The sequence below is a fragment of the Abramis brama genome (assembly GCF_963993115.1).
Source record: "Abramis brama genome assembly, chromosome: 5".
In the NCBI taxonomy this organism is placed as follows: Eukaryota; Metazoa; Chordata; class Actinopteri; order Cypriniformes; family Leuciscidae; genus Abramis; species Abramis brama.
Window position 1 is genome coordinate 15,833,709 of NC_139967.1, and position 13,773 is coordinate 15,847,481.

The 13,773-nt window shown below is 36.4% G+C and overlaps 2 protein-coding genes across 3 annotated transcripts; both read left to right on the forward strand.

The window, feature by feature from the left end:
- Positions 1–23: 23 nt before the first annotated feature.
- marveld2b (MARVEL domain containing 2b) lies at positions 24–4,495 on the forward strand. 2 transcript variants are annotated; one of them, XM_084115280.1, is made up of 8 exons: positions 24–70; positions 394–461; positions 826–2,018; positions 2,122–2,151; positions 2,228–2,400; positions 2,590–2,761; positions 3,064–3,114; positions 3,461–4,495. In XM_084115280.1, the coding sequence occupies exons 3-8, from the start codon at positions 852–854 to the stop codon at positions 3,578–3,580; spliced, it is 1,713 nt and encodes a 570-aa protein (XP_083971406.1). In that variant the 5' UTR covers positions 24–70; positions 394–461; positions 826–851; the 3' UTR covers positions 3,581–4,495. The 2 variants fall into 2 exon arrangements, with proteins under 2 accessions (XP_083971406.1, XP_083971407.1); XM_084115281.1 differs by lacking the exon at positions 394–461 and having other exon boundaries at positions 30–70.
- Positions 4,496–5,464: 969 nt separating this feature from the next.
- oclnb (occludin b) lies at positions 5,465–13,724 on the forward strand. Its single transcript, XM_084115283.1, has 9 exons — positions 5,465–5,610; positions 8,358–8,486; positions 8,650–9,298; positions 9,513–9,680; positions 10,577–10,683; positions 12,045–12,143; positions 12,295–12,466; positions 12,717–12,758; positions 12,932–13,724. The coding sequence occupies exons 2-9, from the start codon at positions 8,443–8,445 to the stop codon at positions 13,028–13,030; spliced, it is 1,380 nt and encodes a 459-aa protein (XP_083971409.1). The 5' UTR covers positions 5,465–5,610; positions 8,358–8,442; the 3' UTR covers positions 13,031–13,724.
- Positions 13,725–13,773: the final 49 nt, after the last annotated feature.

Below are 13,773 nucleotides of genomic sequence, written 5' to 3' on the forward strand. Positions count from 1 at the left end.
ACGTGATCGATCCCCCTTCACCTGTAGCACCACTGGCGGAAGACAGGTGAAAGTATCGATACCAGTCCAGGTATGAGACCGATGTTTTTCTATGTGTATTTTAGACTAATTTATGTAGCTTGTAGTCTCATATTTAATGTATGTAGACAATTATATTAACTATAATGAAATTAGGTTATTTAGAGTATTCCTTTTATGCTTATTTGGATGACTTTAGAGCTGAGGTGTAGCCTGTATGCGTTCGTTCCGTTTCATTTCTGGCAGGTTTCAAATCTCGCAAAGATCATGTAGATGTTCTATCGTCACCATAAAGTCATTTTGCTACATTATTATTTCTCTACATTTGAGCCCTGTTCGCCAGTGTAAACAGACACTTTTCTATCTTTATTCCAGGGAGCTTTGTGAGGGAAAAAACACGGTTTTAAATTCACCCCGTGAGGCAATGTAACTACTGTACCGAGGTAAGACAGTCATTGATTTCAGGGTTTTGTAGTAGCCAAAGCAATATTTTTTTATTTGTATCTTTTATGTAGGGGTGAATGATATATTTGTGCATTTTTCACACTGTAGATCATAACTTTGTAAAACCTACATCGACTTTTTAAACATTTTAAACAGATTGATTTGATGTTTTAGTGTGTAATGTATTTATTTCTTATTAATTAATTTTGACCATTTATCGGTTATAAAACATAAGACATGATATTACCTTATTAGTGTCAGCCAGTAATTTAATATAAGTGAATCCTTACTTTTAAAAGATGTGACAGAAAGTATGTGACTCCAGGCATTATAATATATGTTAATCAACTTTCTGATCCTCAGTTCAGTCAGCTGTTAGGATCACCCACATGTCAGCTGGAAACGGGTCAGCGTCCCACTTTGATCGGGTCAGAGATATGCCTCACTACGATCAGGTGCCTATCGGCTCACTGCCGTGGGGTCAGCAGGTTCCTTACCCTCTTGGTGGTGAAGTGGCAGAATCAAGCTATGACAGTTTACCACCACCTCCACTACCCGAAAACCCTCCTGTTGGCCCAGATTTCTACCCGAGTGATGTTGAAGACCAGGTGGATGATGCTATGGACATCAAACCCATCCGACGCTTTATTCCTGACTCTGTGAAGAATTTCTTCAGAGCCAGTGGCAACCAAGGCAGCAAGAAATGGACCTTTCCTCCACCTCCACCTGATGTGAACACCACCTCCGAAGGCGTCCCGTGCTCCCCTCCACCGTCACCTACAGCCCCCAGCTCTTACCTAGACCCTTTTGGAGGGTCCGGAGGCAGCTACAATTCAAGGAAGGAGCAGGCGATGTTATTAGGGGAGCCACTGGAATCAGTTTCTGGACGCTCTTTGCAGACGGCTATGACTTATAGTGAGAAGGTGGAGGATTACAATCTGCGCTACGCGTACATGAAGTCCTGGGCCGGACTTTTGCGTATTTTGGGATGCGTGGAGTTGCTTTTGGGGGCTGCTGTTTTTGCTTGCGTCTGTGCATACGTGCACAAGGATAATGAGTGGTTTAATATGTTTGGTTATTCGAATCAGCAGATGTATGGGGGAGCGTATGGAGGATCAACAATGGGTGGGATGTATGGAGGAACTGGGATTTCATACTCAGGACCCTTGACTCCTTTTGTCATCGTGGTGGCTGGAGTGGCCTGGGTAGTGACTATCATTCTATTAGTGTTAGGAATAACCATGTATTATCGTACCATTCTACTCGACTCCAGCTGGTGGCCAATCACGGAGTGTGTGATAAACTTGTCATTAGGATTGCTCTACTTGACAGGTGCAATTGTGTATGTGCGAGACACAGTCCGTGGAGGTCTCTGCTATTATCCACACTTCAACGCTGGGCCCAATGCGGGGTTTTGCCGAACGGAGGCTGGGCAGAACGCTGCCATCATCTTCCTCTTTTTCAACATGCTGTTGTATCTTGTGGGAGCAGGCGTGTGTCTAAAGCTGTGGAGACATGAAGCTGCAAGGATGCGCAGAGAAAGAATGGGACCAGATGTAAAGTTCAAATCATTCGTTCTTTGAAATAAAAAAATTAAATAACTCAAACTGAACTAATAAAGTTTAATTTGCTTGCTTTTCTGTTCTTATTTGTATTTAGATGAAATCAGCAGCACTACCACTTAATATGGTAAGCAGTTGAATTTTGAAGAAGAACATTTTTAGATTTTAAAAACTGTTGTTGTAATCTGCCATTTTTATCTCAGATTGATGCTGGTTCAAGCGTCTCTGTGCCCATCCGAGCTGCTCCAGTAATGGCTAATCCAGATTCATTTGATGGCACACCAGTCCCTCCAGTTATGATGGAACCAGAGATATTAAGGGGTCATATCCCTGCTGGCCACATCCCCAAACCTGTGGTCATTGCAGATTATGTGGCGTGAGTTGCAAAAGAATACTTTCAGACATTTAATTCAAGACATTTTATACAATATATAAACTGCAAACTGTTCGGAAACTAGCACACATATTTAGTAATGGTTATAGTTGCCTTATGCAGGGTTTTTTATCCATCACCCCTTTTGTAATGACTATACCTGATATGTTCTGTCTTTTTTTCTCCTCACAGGAAATATCCCACAATCCGCTCTGACGAGGAGAGGGAGCGATACAAGGCTGTGTTTAATGATCAGTATGCAGAGTATAAAGAGATTCATGCTGAGGTTCAGGTCTTAACGCAGAAGTTTGATGAAATGGATAATCTGATGAGGAATCTAGCACAACAGCCGTCCAGCCAAATGGTAATGGTGATTTTGCAAATTCTTACAATTATTATACACAAACTTTTGCAAACTTTCACAATTATTATACACAGTTTTTATGAGCTCATATTAATTGAGTAAATACATGGAATATTTGTACTTCAAAAAATTCATTTGTCATACCACATGACAATTAAAATTAATTAGTGAATGCACAAAGATGATTTAAAAATGATGAAAAACTGGTGACTGATCACAGTAGCCAAAGATAATTCTGTTATATATTTTATATAACACAAAATCTTGATGTTGTTTTATCAAACTTTGTTTTCCTCCCGTAGGAACAAGAGAGAATCAAAAGCGTTATTCAAGAGTATAAGAGAAAAAAGACTGTAAGTATTATTTAACTTTTTATATGTTCTACTTCTATCCATTTAAAAATGATAAACAGAATAAATCGTAGGCATTTTCCTTTTTCCCCAAAGAAGGTTAATTATGACCTATGTTCTACAAGTTGTTCGACCCATTTTAAACCCTTCATCATCTGCCTGTTGCCCTTCTACATTCTTTAGTCATTACAAAAGAATGACGGTATCAACTGTTTGAGTTCCACAGACAGCTGAAACTGAAAAACTGGAAATGTTAGGGGGACGTAAATGGAGCTATTGACGTGTTTACAAACTTCCTGTCTGTGTGAGAGTGCTCGGCAAAGATTACTTTCCCTGTTTCTGGTTTTAGGATCCAACGTACCTGGAGAAAAAAGAGAGGTGTGAATATCTGAAGAACAAACTTGCTCACATAAAGCAGAAAATTCAGGAGTATGACAAAGTCATGGACTGGAATGATGGTTACAGCTAAACAGAACTCCAATATACTTTCAAAGTTTATCATGAACTTCACAGAGGTTCCCAGAAAAGAAGTGACTGGCAGAAACAAATATGTCCATGACTATATCTTCAGGAATTTACAGTGTGTTTGGCTTGGTCTTGGTTGGTATTGAAATAATTTCATATTGAATTCAATAGAGCAAAGGGAAGGACAACTTAAAGCACAGCAGTGAACAGTTACATGAATCCATCGAATGCAAGTTACTATGTTACTAACATGTCATGTGGAGCAACATTTAAATTGCAATGTATATATCATTTTAGAAGTAGGAATTCACTGGAATCTTTGAGCTTCTTGCAGTTAATTGGAGAATATCATGTAAATAGTCCTTAAAGAGGTATTTGTTGAACTATCAATATCTCTGTAATGATCCTGAATTGCTTGGTATATTTAATGTTTTTTTTTTTTTTTTTTTTTAGTTTATTAATAGTTTCACTTTTGTGTATTTTATACAGACGTGTGTGTTTTATGTACATTTTGTATTATCTCGTGTCAGTTTACCTTCAAATGTCACCATTTTTAAACTGTTTGTGAAAGTAGATAAAAATAAATAGGCTTGCCTCCACATTGCAATGGCAAAGCTTCCATTTTTGACAAAATAATGAACTAGTAGTTCATACACAGGGCAACATACCACCTCTCATTTGTTTGTTTACGGTAGACAGCTTGGCTCAAAGCCTAATCTGTATAGATCTGAGTTATAGATCTGCAGTAAAGGAAACAATGCTTTACTGGCTTGACAGCTCTAAAGATATCAGGTTACAAGCTGCAGCGGACACCAGGAAGAAAAGGTGCTCATATACATTTTTGTCCACACTTTATGTCTCATAAATACTGAATATGGTGTGTAATAATCTAGAACAATGATCTAGAATAATTATATGTAAAAAAAAAAAAAATTGTTGAAAAAAGCAGCTTTGATGTTTTTTTGTTTTTTTTTATGGTAATTGAAACCATAATTACACTATACTTTTGAGCCACATGTTTAAAAACAAGAGACAATTAGCAAAGCAGTTAAAACCAAAAACTGTTTATTTCTAATTAAAGATGACTGGAGTGCATTCCAGATTTACAGGTTTATAATTTGGGCAGTCAAAAATCCAGTTGGTGTTCTACAGTACATCACTTTTAACTCGTGCATATGACGTAGAAGATTAGTTTTCAAATTGGAGCAGGAACTCCCTGAATGTTGAGATTCTTAAATTTCAAGCATTTTATTACTTAATTACTACAATTATATTTTACAAATGTGGTATACTTAGCATATATATATCTGCCACCCTAACCCCCAAGTAAGATCAATTTTATTAAATACATTTATATAGTGTATGGTATAAAGTCTGGTATAAAGACACACTTATTACAAATATGGTTATTTAAAAAATAAAAAAAATAATTATAACAAAATTGAAAAAATTGTGGAAAATATTTTCTAAATTTCTATTACGTTACATTATATGAACATTTGTTTTTTATTATATACTGTAAAAAATGTTAATTTTTTTATCTATTTTAATATAGCCTAATTCATTTATTTTATCTATGTATTTATTTGTAAATGTTATTACACAGTTTTTCTCTAAACTTTTCCACGGACCCTCCAGAACTTCCTTGTGGCCCCCTGGGGGTCCTCGGACCACAGTTTGAAAACCCATGTCCTAAAGCATTATAGACCGAAATCCCATCTTTGTTGTCTAAAAATGACTAGTTATGTTAGACCTATTTTCTAACATAAAATAAAGCTACCCTGTATGTTGTGAAAATCAATATGCAAATGAAACGGGCTCCTGTTGCATCTGTCACACATTAAGGGCGTGGCTACACCTGTGCTTTCAGTGATGTGTTGTTGTTAGAGAGACGGGAGGTCAATTAAACTCTCAGCGGGCGTTTCTAGAAGGAGGCTGAGTTCTTTCAGCTCCGAGAAATAAAGAGCGTCTGTAAAGAGCAAGGAAGAGGTATAAGCATATTTTCCAGCGTTGAGTGCTTTCGAAAGGAAGGAGGTGAGTTTCCTCGATACGATTAATTTATGTACTCATATCTATTTTGTTTGTTAAGTAGCCCCAGTTGACTTGCAGGTTTGTTAAAATGTGTTTTACTGATACGCCTACGCACAATTATGTTGCGCGCTACTAATTTTTAGAAATGAAAATAGTTGTAGGCTACTCTAAAGCGTCTATTATGTGTTCTTTGGCAAACATGGTTTTCTCCTTAGACTTTTTTATTTTATTTTATTTATTTATTTATTTATTTATTATTTATTTATTTATTTATTTATTTATTTATTTATTTATTTATTTAGTTGTGGTTACTGGGTTACAAATCTCCAGGTGCCAGGTTCAGTTAGGCTATATTTAGGTATTTTTTTCGTATCTGCTTTTAATCAAACAGCAGTACTGACGATATAGAGAGTGCTTTAACAAACTTTGCTTAGCTGAATATTTATTGTTCATTACATCTCAAACGTTATTATAATATTCTCATATTTCTTTGATACAAATTAAATAATTTTAGAAAAATCTTCTACTAATCCCTACACTCAGTAAATTAATTCAAAATACAGTGATAGTCAGGGTGTTGTCGCTACACCCTGTCCTACATGATCAGGGTGTGAGGTGAATGTGATTTCACCAAGTACAACATGTGTCTGGATCAACATCTTTGTTGATCCTGGAACAACATTCCAATTGACCAATCAGATTTGAGGGACAAGTTTACTGTTAATGTCAAGTTTAGGCTTACAACCAGGGTTAGGTGCTTCTACATCAGTAATTTCCCCTTGTTATGGGTATAGGTTTAGGGATATTGTAAGGGCTAAAATTTGGAGCAGGAATGCTGTTCCAGGATCAACAAAATATGTGGACACATTTTAATTCAATCCAGTAAATATAATTGGAAACATCCATATATATATAAATATATTTATTTATTAAATTAGAATTAAAGATGTGAAATGAATGTATAATTAAAATAATCTCAATTAAGATGAACTGTATGTCTATAATTATAATTGTACACTTTTAAAACTAATGTGTTAAAAACAACACACCCTGTGTTAGTTCTTACCTCCATGTGCCATGAGGACAACACATTTTGTTACTTGCTCAACCCGTGTTATTTCTCCCAACACAGTTAAGATTCTTTTACACATTTGTGTCAGAGATGTGCTGTTTTTTGACCAATTTAACGAAAAGTACGCACTACAAAAAAACAAACGCGTTCAGTATATTATTATATTATATATATTATTAAGTATATATATATACTTAAATATATTAAAACCTATTTTCTACATTGCAAAGTTGCAATATTATCAAGTTTAAAGTCATTTTAAACGAGTTTATACCCTGGATTTACCAACAACAACAAAAATTAAAGAAATTATGTGAAGTGGTCTTATATCAACACCTTTAACATTAATAATTTTGTATTTATTTGTTCTTTGGATTGAGTTGGTGAAGGTGAAAATATATCTGTAATAAGCTTCTCAGAAACACTGAAACTATTTCCTTTTCACAACTTGGAACTATGTGTAAAACTTCTCTTGAGACCAGGGGCTTGTACCATGATGGTAGTTGAACGAACTAAGGATTCATTTCAAGTTGACAAAACCAAACCAATTTAGTCAGTCTTTGTTGGTACCATGGTGCTGATCATCAACTTTCTCTGTCAACTCAGGCTTTGATCCTGAAGTCACAGAGTCATGGAGTTCTCTCAAGTCACAGTCTAAAGAAAGCACACAACCAGTATGACAAGTGCTATGTGTGTTGATATCAAAGCCAAAGGCATTCATGTTTTCAACAAACAGAACACTTTTTCCAAAGATCCAAACATGACTGGAAAAACATTTGGGACTGTAATTTTTTCTGTAAATGGACTGCCAGATTTAGAGTGAAACAAAGCCTGAACATGATTCTTGTAGGTTAGACTATGTCTTGTAAATATTTATAAAAGTACACAAACCTGAGCTTGTCTTTTTAATGGCCCATGCTTTCCTTCAAATCTTTCCTTTTGAGTTTTATCATCATGTGCCAGTAATGAGTCATAAAATTATGCTTTGGTATCTGACTTGTATGGATATAGAGTCTTGAATATGTTATGGTGATCAGTGACTAGTATCAATTAGGGGTATAACAATATATTGTTTCACAATATATCACAATACAAAAATGAATAGTGGCAATCTGTAATTCTGTTTTGTGAATAGTTCAGCCAAAATGAAAATTACTGTGTGAGAAAAAACTCAAGTTTAAAGAGTTTTAGTGTCAGTATTACATTAAACTACTATATATAATGCAATGGGGGAATATTTGTGTGTTCTGATAATGCCAAATGTCTGATGTTACCAGTAAAAATAGGCCTACATTATTTTAAATATATCTAGTCAGTGAAAGTGCAAGCATATTCGTCTAAAATAATTCTGTATTTTCAGCTTCAGAATCATGAATATTTTTTATTATTATTCTGGTGTCACCATTGTCCTGTGCATTGGGTTATCATCACCAAGTCTAAGCCTATTTGTTTCCACCACCATTGTAATACCAAATTTAGCATTTTAATCAACAGTACATTTTTTGTTAACCTTTTACTGTATGTCTTGGAGTATCGCAATAATATTGAATTGTGAGTTTAGTATCAAGATATGCATCAATCGTGACACGAAGGTATCGTTTCACCCCTAGTATCAGTTGTATTGACATGTATCTGTCATTAACACTTGGGTTAATTAATTTACCTTGCTTTCTTGCAGGGTCACCTCTGTGTCCAAGGAAAACTTCTGTTGGCTTTTATCTCACATAGATCACCCTGTGAAGTTTGTTCAGAAAGCTGACATCATGCCGAAAAAATCAAGTCGCCCTCCCCCATATGGCGGCAGACAGTAAGTCGCATTTTAGAGAGTTTATAATCATACATTTTCAGTAGAGACAAGTTTTCTTCAATGACTCCTTACTGATGGTATCATGATATTTTTATTAAAAAACAATTAGATAATAATTATGTTCCCTTTTACTTATCCATGTTGTTTCGCTTAATCCTTTCAGTCACCACAGAACCTCCCGTCGCACCCATTCTTACCACCCTGATGAAATGCTTCACTTTTACCGCTGGACATCACCCCCAGGTGTGATGAAGATTTTGTGCATCATCATAATCATTATGTGTGTGGCTATGTTTGCCTGCGTGGCCTCCACACTTGCATGGGACTATGATGCAGACAGCATGGGGCTTGGTGGTCTTGGGATGGGTGGCCCTGCTGGAGGAGGTTATGGTGGGGGTGTCGGAGGAGTTGGTGGGGGTGTCGGAGGCTATGGTAGCAGTGGGGGTCTTGGAGGCTATGGAGGAGGCACGTACATGGATCCGAAATCAGGCAAGGGCTTCATCATCGCAATTGCGGGAATCACCTTTATCACTGTGCTCATCATCTTCATCCTGGTGGTGTCGAGGCAGAGCACTGCACAGTCTCCCTCATTCTATCTGGCCTCCATCATCATTTGTGCCATCCTGGCTGTACTCATGCTCATCGCTAGCATCGTGTACCTGGTCGCTATTAACCCCACTTCTCAGACATCTGGATCCATGATGTATAGCCAGATATTGCAGCTGTGTGCACAATACCAGAACCAAAATCAGGCCTCTGGGATCTTCCTCAATCAATATTTATACCACTACTGTGTAGTGGAGCCTGAAGAGGTGAGCATGGGCAGTCTTCATAATCTAGTATTTGTTCAGTTCAGGTTGGTTATTATCAGACGCAACTTAATTCCTTTCTATTGTGCAAAAATGCAAGTTGAGAGTCAGCTTTTTTGGTTATGCAAATATAGAATATATCTGCCACATTGTCCTCTATATTGTGATCTAATTTTTGATGCTATTTGAAGTGTTATTTCTTTCTCTTCTCTACAAGGCTATTGCCGTTGTTCTTGGATTTCTGGTGGTGGTTGGGTTGATCATCCTACTTGTGTTTGCGGTGAAGACCCGAGGGCAGATGAGGAGATACGGCAGGGACCGCGTTCTGTGGTATGATGTGAAGACCATCACCGATGGCCTCACTTCTCAAGGCATTGGGGAATGGGTAAGAAAGTTTCATTTGTTCACCTGTTGTGTTCATTTTAGTTTGTGATTTTAATCTTAAAGTACAACGCATGGATTCATGAGTTCATGAAATTTAATACTTTTTGTAGTACTTGGGTTGTACTACTGCAATATAGAGCCCAGAAAGCTTCTTGATGCTTGTTGTCTTGTTTTCAAGAGTTGCTATGTGGTGCCTATAATTGCTCCACCATTTTAGGAGAATTGTTGGTCTACACTCTTCCAAGAAGAGAAGTTTCAGAGGAAGACACAAAGAGTTTTTTTCATGTCTAGTTTCTGGGTGTGTCCTCTTATGCACTTTCACTTGATGGAAAGCATGAATATGATCCAAAATTTCATGATGAAATGCATGGAAAACTTAACAGTGACTTAAAAGTCTATGAATTGGTAGGTGGAAAAGACCATCTTCTAGAGTTATTAGGTCACTCCATTGGCTTTGTTCTTACACAATTCATTGTGTGAGTAGTGGTAGTTTCGTCCTTTAGGTCACGATGGTATTTGTGGAAGTGGTGGAACCGGTTCTGCCTGCCTTTCAATGTTTGTCCAGACTGTTTACCATACAAAAAGGCTGACAACATTGGGGGAAAAGAGACACTGAAGTAAAAGAGGCAGACAGCAAAACACTTAAATGAGTTACAGACTACCAAATGATGGGTGACAAATGTTGTCATGCTGGCTTTTATGCAAGAGTGGCATATTATAAAAATGGCACATTAAATGCACATTATGTTTCTAAGCTGTAACAAAATTAAATATAAAAAACAGCTGAAGGGTGAACTGAATACTTGTTAAATATTTATCGTACTGTGTTTTTGCCTAAAGTAAAGTTTCTTTAAAAATGTCCAGATATGAACTCAGTCTTTTCTTGTTTTTCTTCAGGTTAATAATGTGTCTGGAGATCCAGAGGCTTTTGTCAATGACTCCAATGACCAAACCGGTGTTGCACAGCCAATGGTTTACAGCCAGAAACCAATTTACCTTCCAAGGTAGGTTCTCTCAGTGAAGAGCAGAAAATACATTACTTATCGTCTCTCTGTAGACTTTGTTCAATGGATTTTTTTTTGTGTCTGGATTGGGCTTTACCATTTTAGAATATGATTGGTTATATACTGTAGATATTAATTATTAAAGGGGTGGCTGATTTATGATTTCACTTTTCTAACTTTATTTAGTGTGTAATGTTGCTGTTACAACGCTCAAAGGTCTAAGCAAATGGAGATATTTGGTTTTAAATAAATAGTTTTTTAAGGACTACAACGGCTGGTAGGGACTACACGACATTCCTCCCGGGTTAGTGACATCACTAACCCTAAAATTTACATGAACCCCGCCCTCAGGAACATGCAACAAAGGGGGTGAGTCCATGAGAAGAGGAAGAGTTGTTGTAGTCGAGCACATTTGTGAGTCTGCTCAAGCTGTCATGTCCGTCTTTTCACATGCAGTACGTAACACAAATGCAATTACATGACACTCTGAAGGCATCTTAGAACAATTCCCACCTGAGCGATTTTATCAATTATCATGACAGAATATGCTAATTGAAGATAGTTAACACCACATCAGCAACATAAATTCATCAACTAACCATTCAGAAATGTCCTGTTGCATTCTACATGTTGTCACTTCTTCTTGAGTCTCTCCATCGTTGTCCGACTCCAGTTTAAACATAAAAGGCAGAACAGTTTCTGACATTTTAGTGCTTGTCTGCATGAGGTAATCGGATCTGCTAACACAAGAGCTCTTGAAGCTCCGCCCTCTGTGCCGGGAGCCGCAGCTCATCTGCATTTAAGGGGACACACGAAACAGTGCGTTTTTACTGACCCTCAAAAAGGGACAAATTTAACATGCTGTAAAAAATCATCTGTGGGGTATTTTGAGCTAAAACTTCACACACACTACAGAGACTTATTTTACATATAGTAAAAAGAGGCATTATACCACCCCTTTAATATTGGTCAATTGTTATAATGACAATATCATTATGCAATTTAATGATAGCAAAAAAAAAAATGACAGTCACATGTTGTAGGCAAATGACCATCTCTGCAAAGCAGAGCAAAGCGAGCACAGACAATGACTGGCCTAGGTCAGTTTAGCCTGTCACTAGACTAGATGCCACAGAGCAAAGGAATCCAGGAAATCTTGTCCCTGTATGAATGGGACCTGATGGGTTTTGTTTTTCATGAACATGAATAACCAGTTCCACCACTATGAACTTACTGAAATTACAGAAAGCTTTTTTACTCTGTTGACTGCAATGAAAATTGTAACATCACACCCAAGTTATTAACAAAAGTTATATTGATATTATTATTTTTAATTAAACGCATCTTTTTTTTTCCGGTAGTGGTTCTGACTTAACCAGCTCTTTGAGTGGACTGAAGGGCAAACTAAGAAATTATGACACTGGGGAGTCTGGAGATGAGCTGGACCCTGATCATGAAACGTGAGAGAATCTTTAAGTTATAGTTAGTAGTATTGGAGCGTGTATTTTATTTTATTTATTTTTTTAATACTCTGCATTTGTGACTATGTAATCAGTATCACTCATGTTCCATTTTCCCCTCTACCTCTATTCCATGCTGTCATGCTCTCAGTGAGTATCCTCCCATCATTACTGAGCAGGAGAGGCTTGAGTACAAGAGAGAGTTTGACAGAGATCACATGGAGTATAAGCGTCTTCAAGCCGAGCTAGATGATATTAATCAGGGCTTGGCAGATGCAGATCGAGAGCTGGACAGATTACAGGAAGGCAGCCCACAGTTCCTGGTATGTGATCTATAAAAGTGAAAACAGTTCTTCTAAAGTTTGGATCTCTTTCATTCTTCTGACTCTTAATATGCAGATTTTGCTTGATCTGCTGAGCTCTGCCTGTCTGTCACAATAATTCAAATGCCTAAGGTTATGAGTGGCAAGTCTTATAGTATAATGTCACTTAATCTCTATTTTTCACATTATCTCTTCCACCTTTAAAAATGTATATATTAATATATATTACTGCTTTTATTCTCTAAAAAAGGATGCCATGGATCAATACAACAGGCTCAAAAGTTTGAAGAAGGTAAAATCTTCATAATCTTTCATAAAATTTCAGATTAGAATATTTATAGAATAATTGCATGATTTGTCACAGCTGTTAAAATAACAATTGTTTAAAATGAAGTTTGCAGATAATAATTATGATAGAAGTGTATAGGTGTAAATATAAATGCTGACCTGTTACCTTTCTCACAGTCTCAAGATTATCAGATGAAAAAGAAAAGATGTAGACTGCTAAAGAGAAGACTCTCCCTCATCAAAAGAAGGGTCAGCGACTATGACCACAGACAATAAAAACCTGGCACTGGAAACTCAGCAAGGCACATTATGTCACATGATGTTTTTTTTATCTGGACTTTTTCTGTATTTCTGTATTAAAAATCTATGTCATTGTATTATTATCCAGAACATGTATGGCTGCTGTTTTATAAAGACAGGTTTTTGCTTTTGAGCCAAACTAAACTTGGTGGTTTCTATGAAGTATTTTATATTTAAAGCTAGATGATGATGTCTCTTAACCTTTTATCTTTTTGCTGTTGTAATTTTAGTCAAGCCAAGGTAAATGTATCCTAAATATGAGCAAGACTGTGACCACTTTTTGTTGTAGTTTTAGGGATCTCCAAGAAAATACATTCTAATACAAGTTGTTTGTTATAATTTTGTTATAATTTTGATAGTTTTGTTTTAACTTGTTGATTTATCTGTCACCAGAATAGCAATATTCCCTGTTGTTGTTGTTTAAGTACACAGCTAGAGAACGGGTGTGAATTCAGTTACAATTATATAATTAGCCTCTTTCATATATATATTATTCATTGTTGAGCAATTTTATTGTGGCAGGCAATGATGTTGAATGCAGCCTATATAGTACTTTTTTTTTTTTTTTTTTTTTTTGTATTTGTGTTCGGAAAGTAAAGCTATTCAATTTCAAAATGTCTTTTGTATTCATTTCATCTTATAAATTTAATAAAGGGGACAACTAAAAGCTAATTATAACAATCAAACCTACGTTTTATGGATCTATGTGGAACACGTAG

Excerpts from the sequence above, each read along its gene's own strand:
- marveld2b (XM_084115280.1), top strand. The coding sequence starts at position 852 with ATGTCAGCTGGAAACGGGTCAGCGTCCCACTTTGATCGGGTCAGAGAT. Across the intron at positions 2,019-2,121 it reads GAGAAAGAATGGGACCAGAT|ATGAAATCAGCAGCACTACC; the intron begins GTAAAGTTCAAA and ends ATTTGTATTTAG. Across the intron at positions 2,762-3,063 it reads AACAGCCGTCCAGCCAAATG|GAACAAGAGAGAATCAAAAG; the intron begins GTAATGGTGATT and ends TTCCTCCCGTAG.
- oclnb (XM_084115283.1), top strand. The coding sequence starts at position 8,443 with ATGCCGAAAAAATCAAGTCGCCCTCCCCCATATGGCGGCAGACA. Across the intron at positions 8,487-8,649 it reads CCCCCATATGGCGGCAGACA|TCACCACAGAACCTCCCGTC; the intron begins GTAAGTCGCATT and ends TAATCCTTTCAG. Across the intron at positions 12,467-12,716 it reads AAGGCAGCCCACAGTTCCTG|GATGCCATGGATCAATACAA; the intron begins GTATGTGATCTA and ends TCTCTAAAAAAG.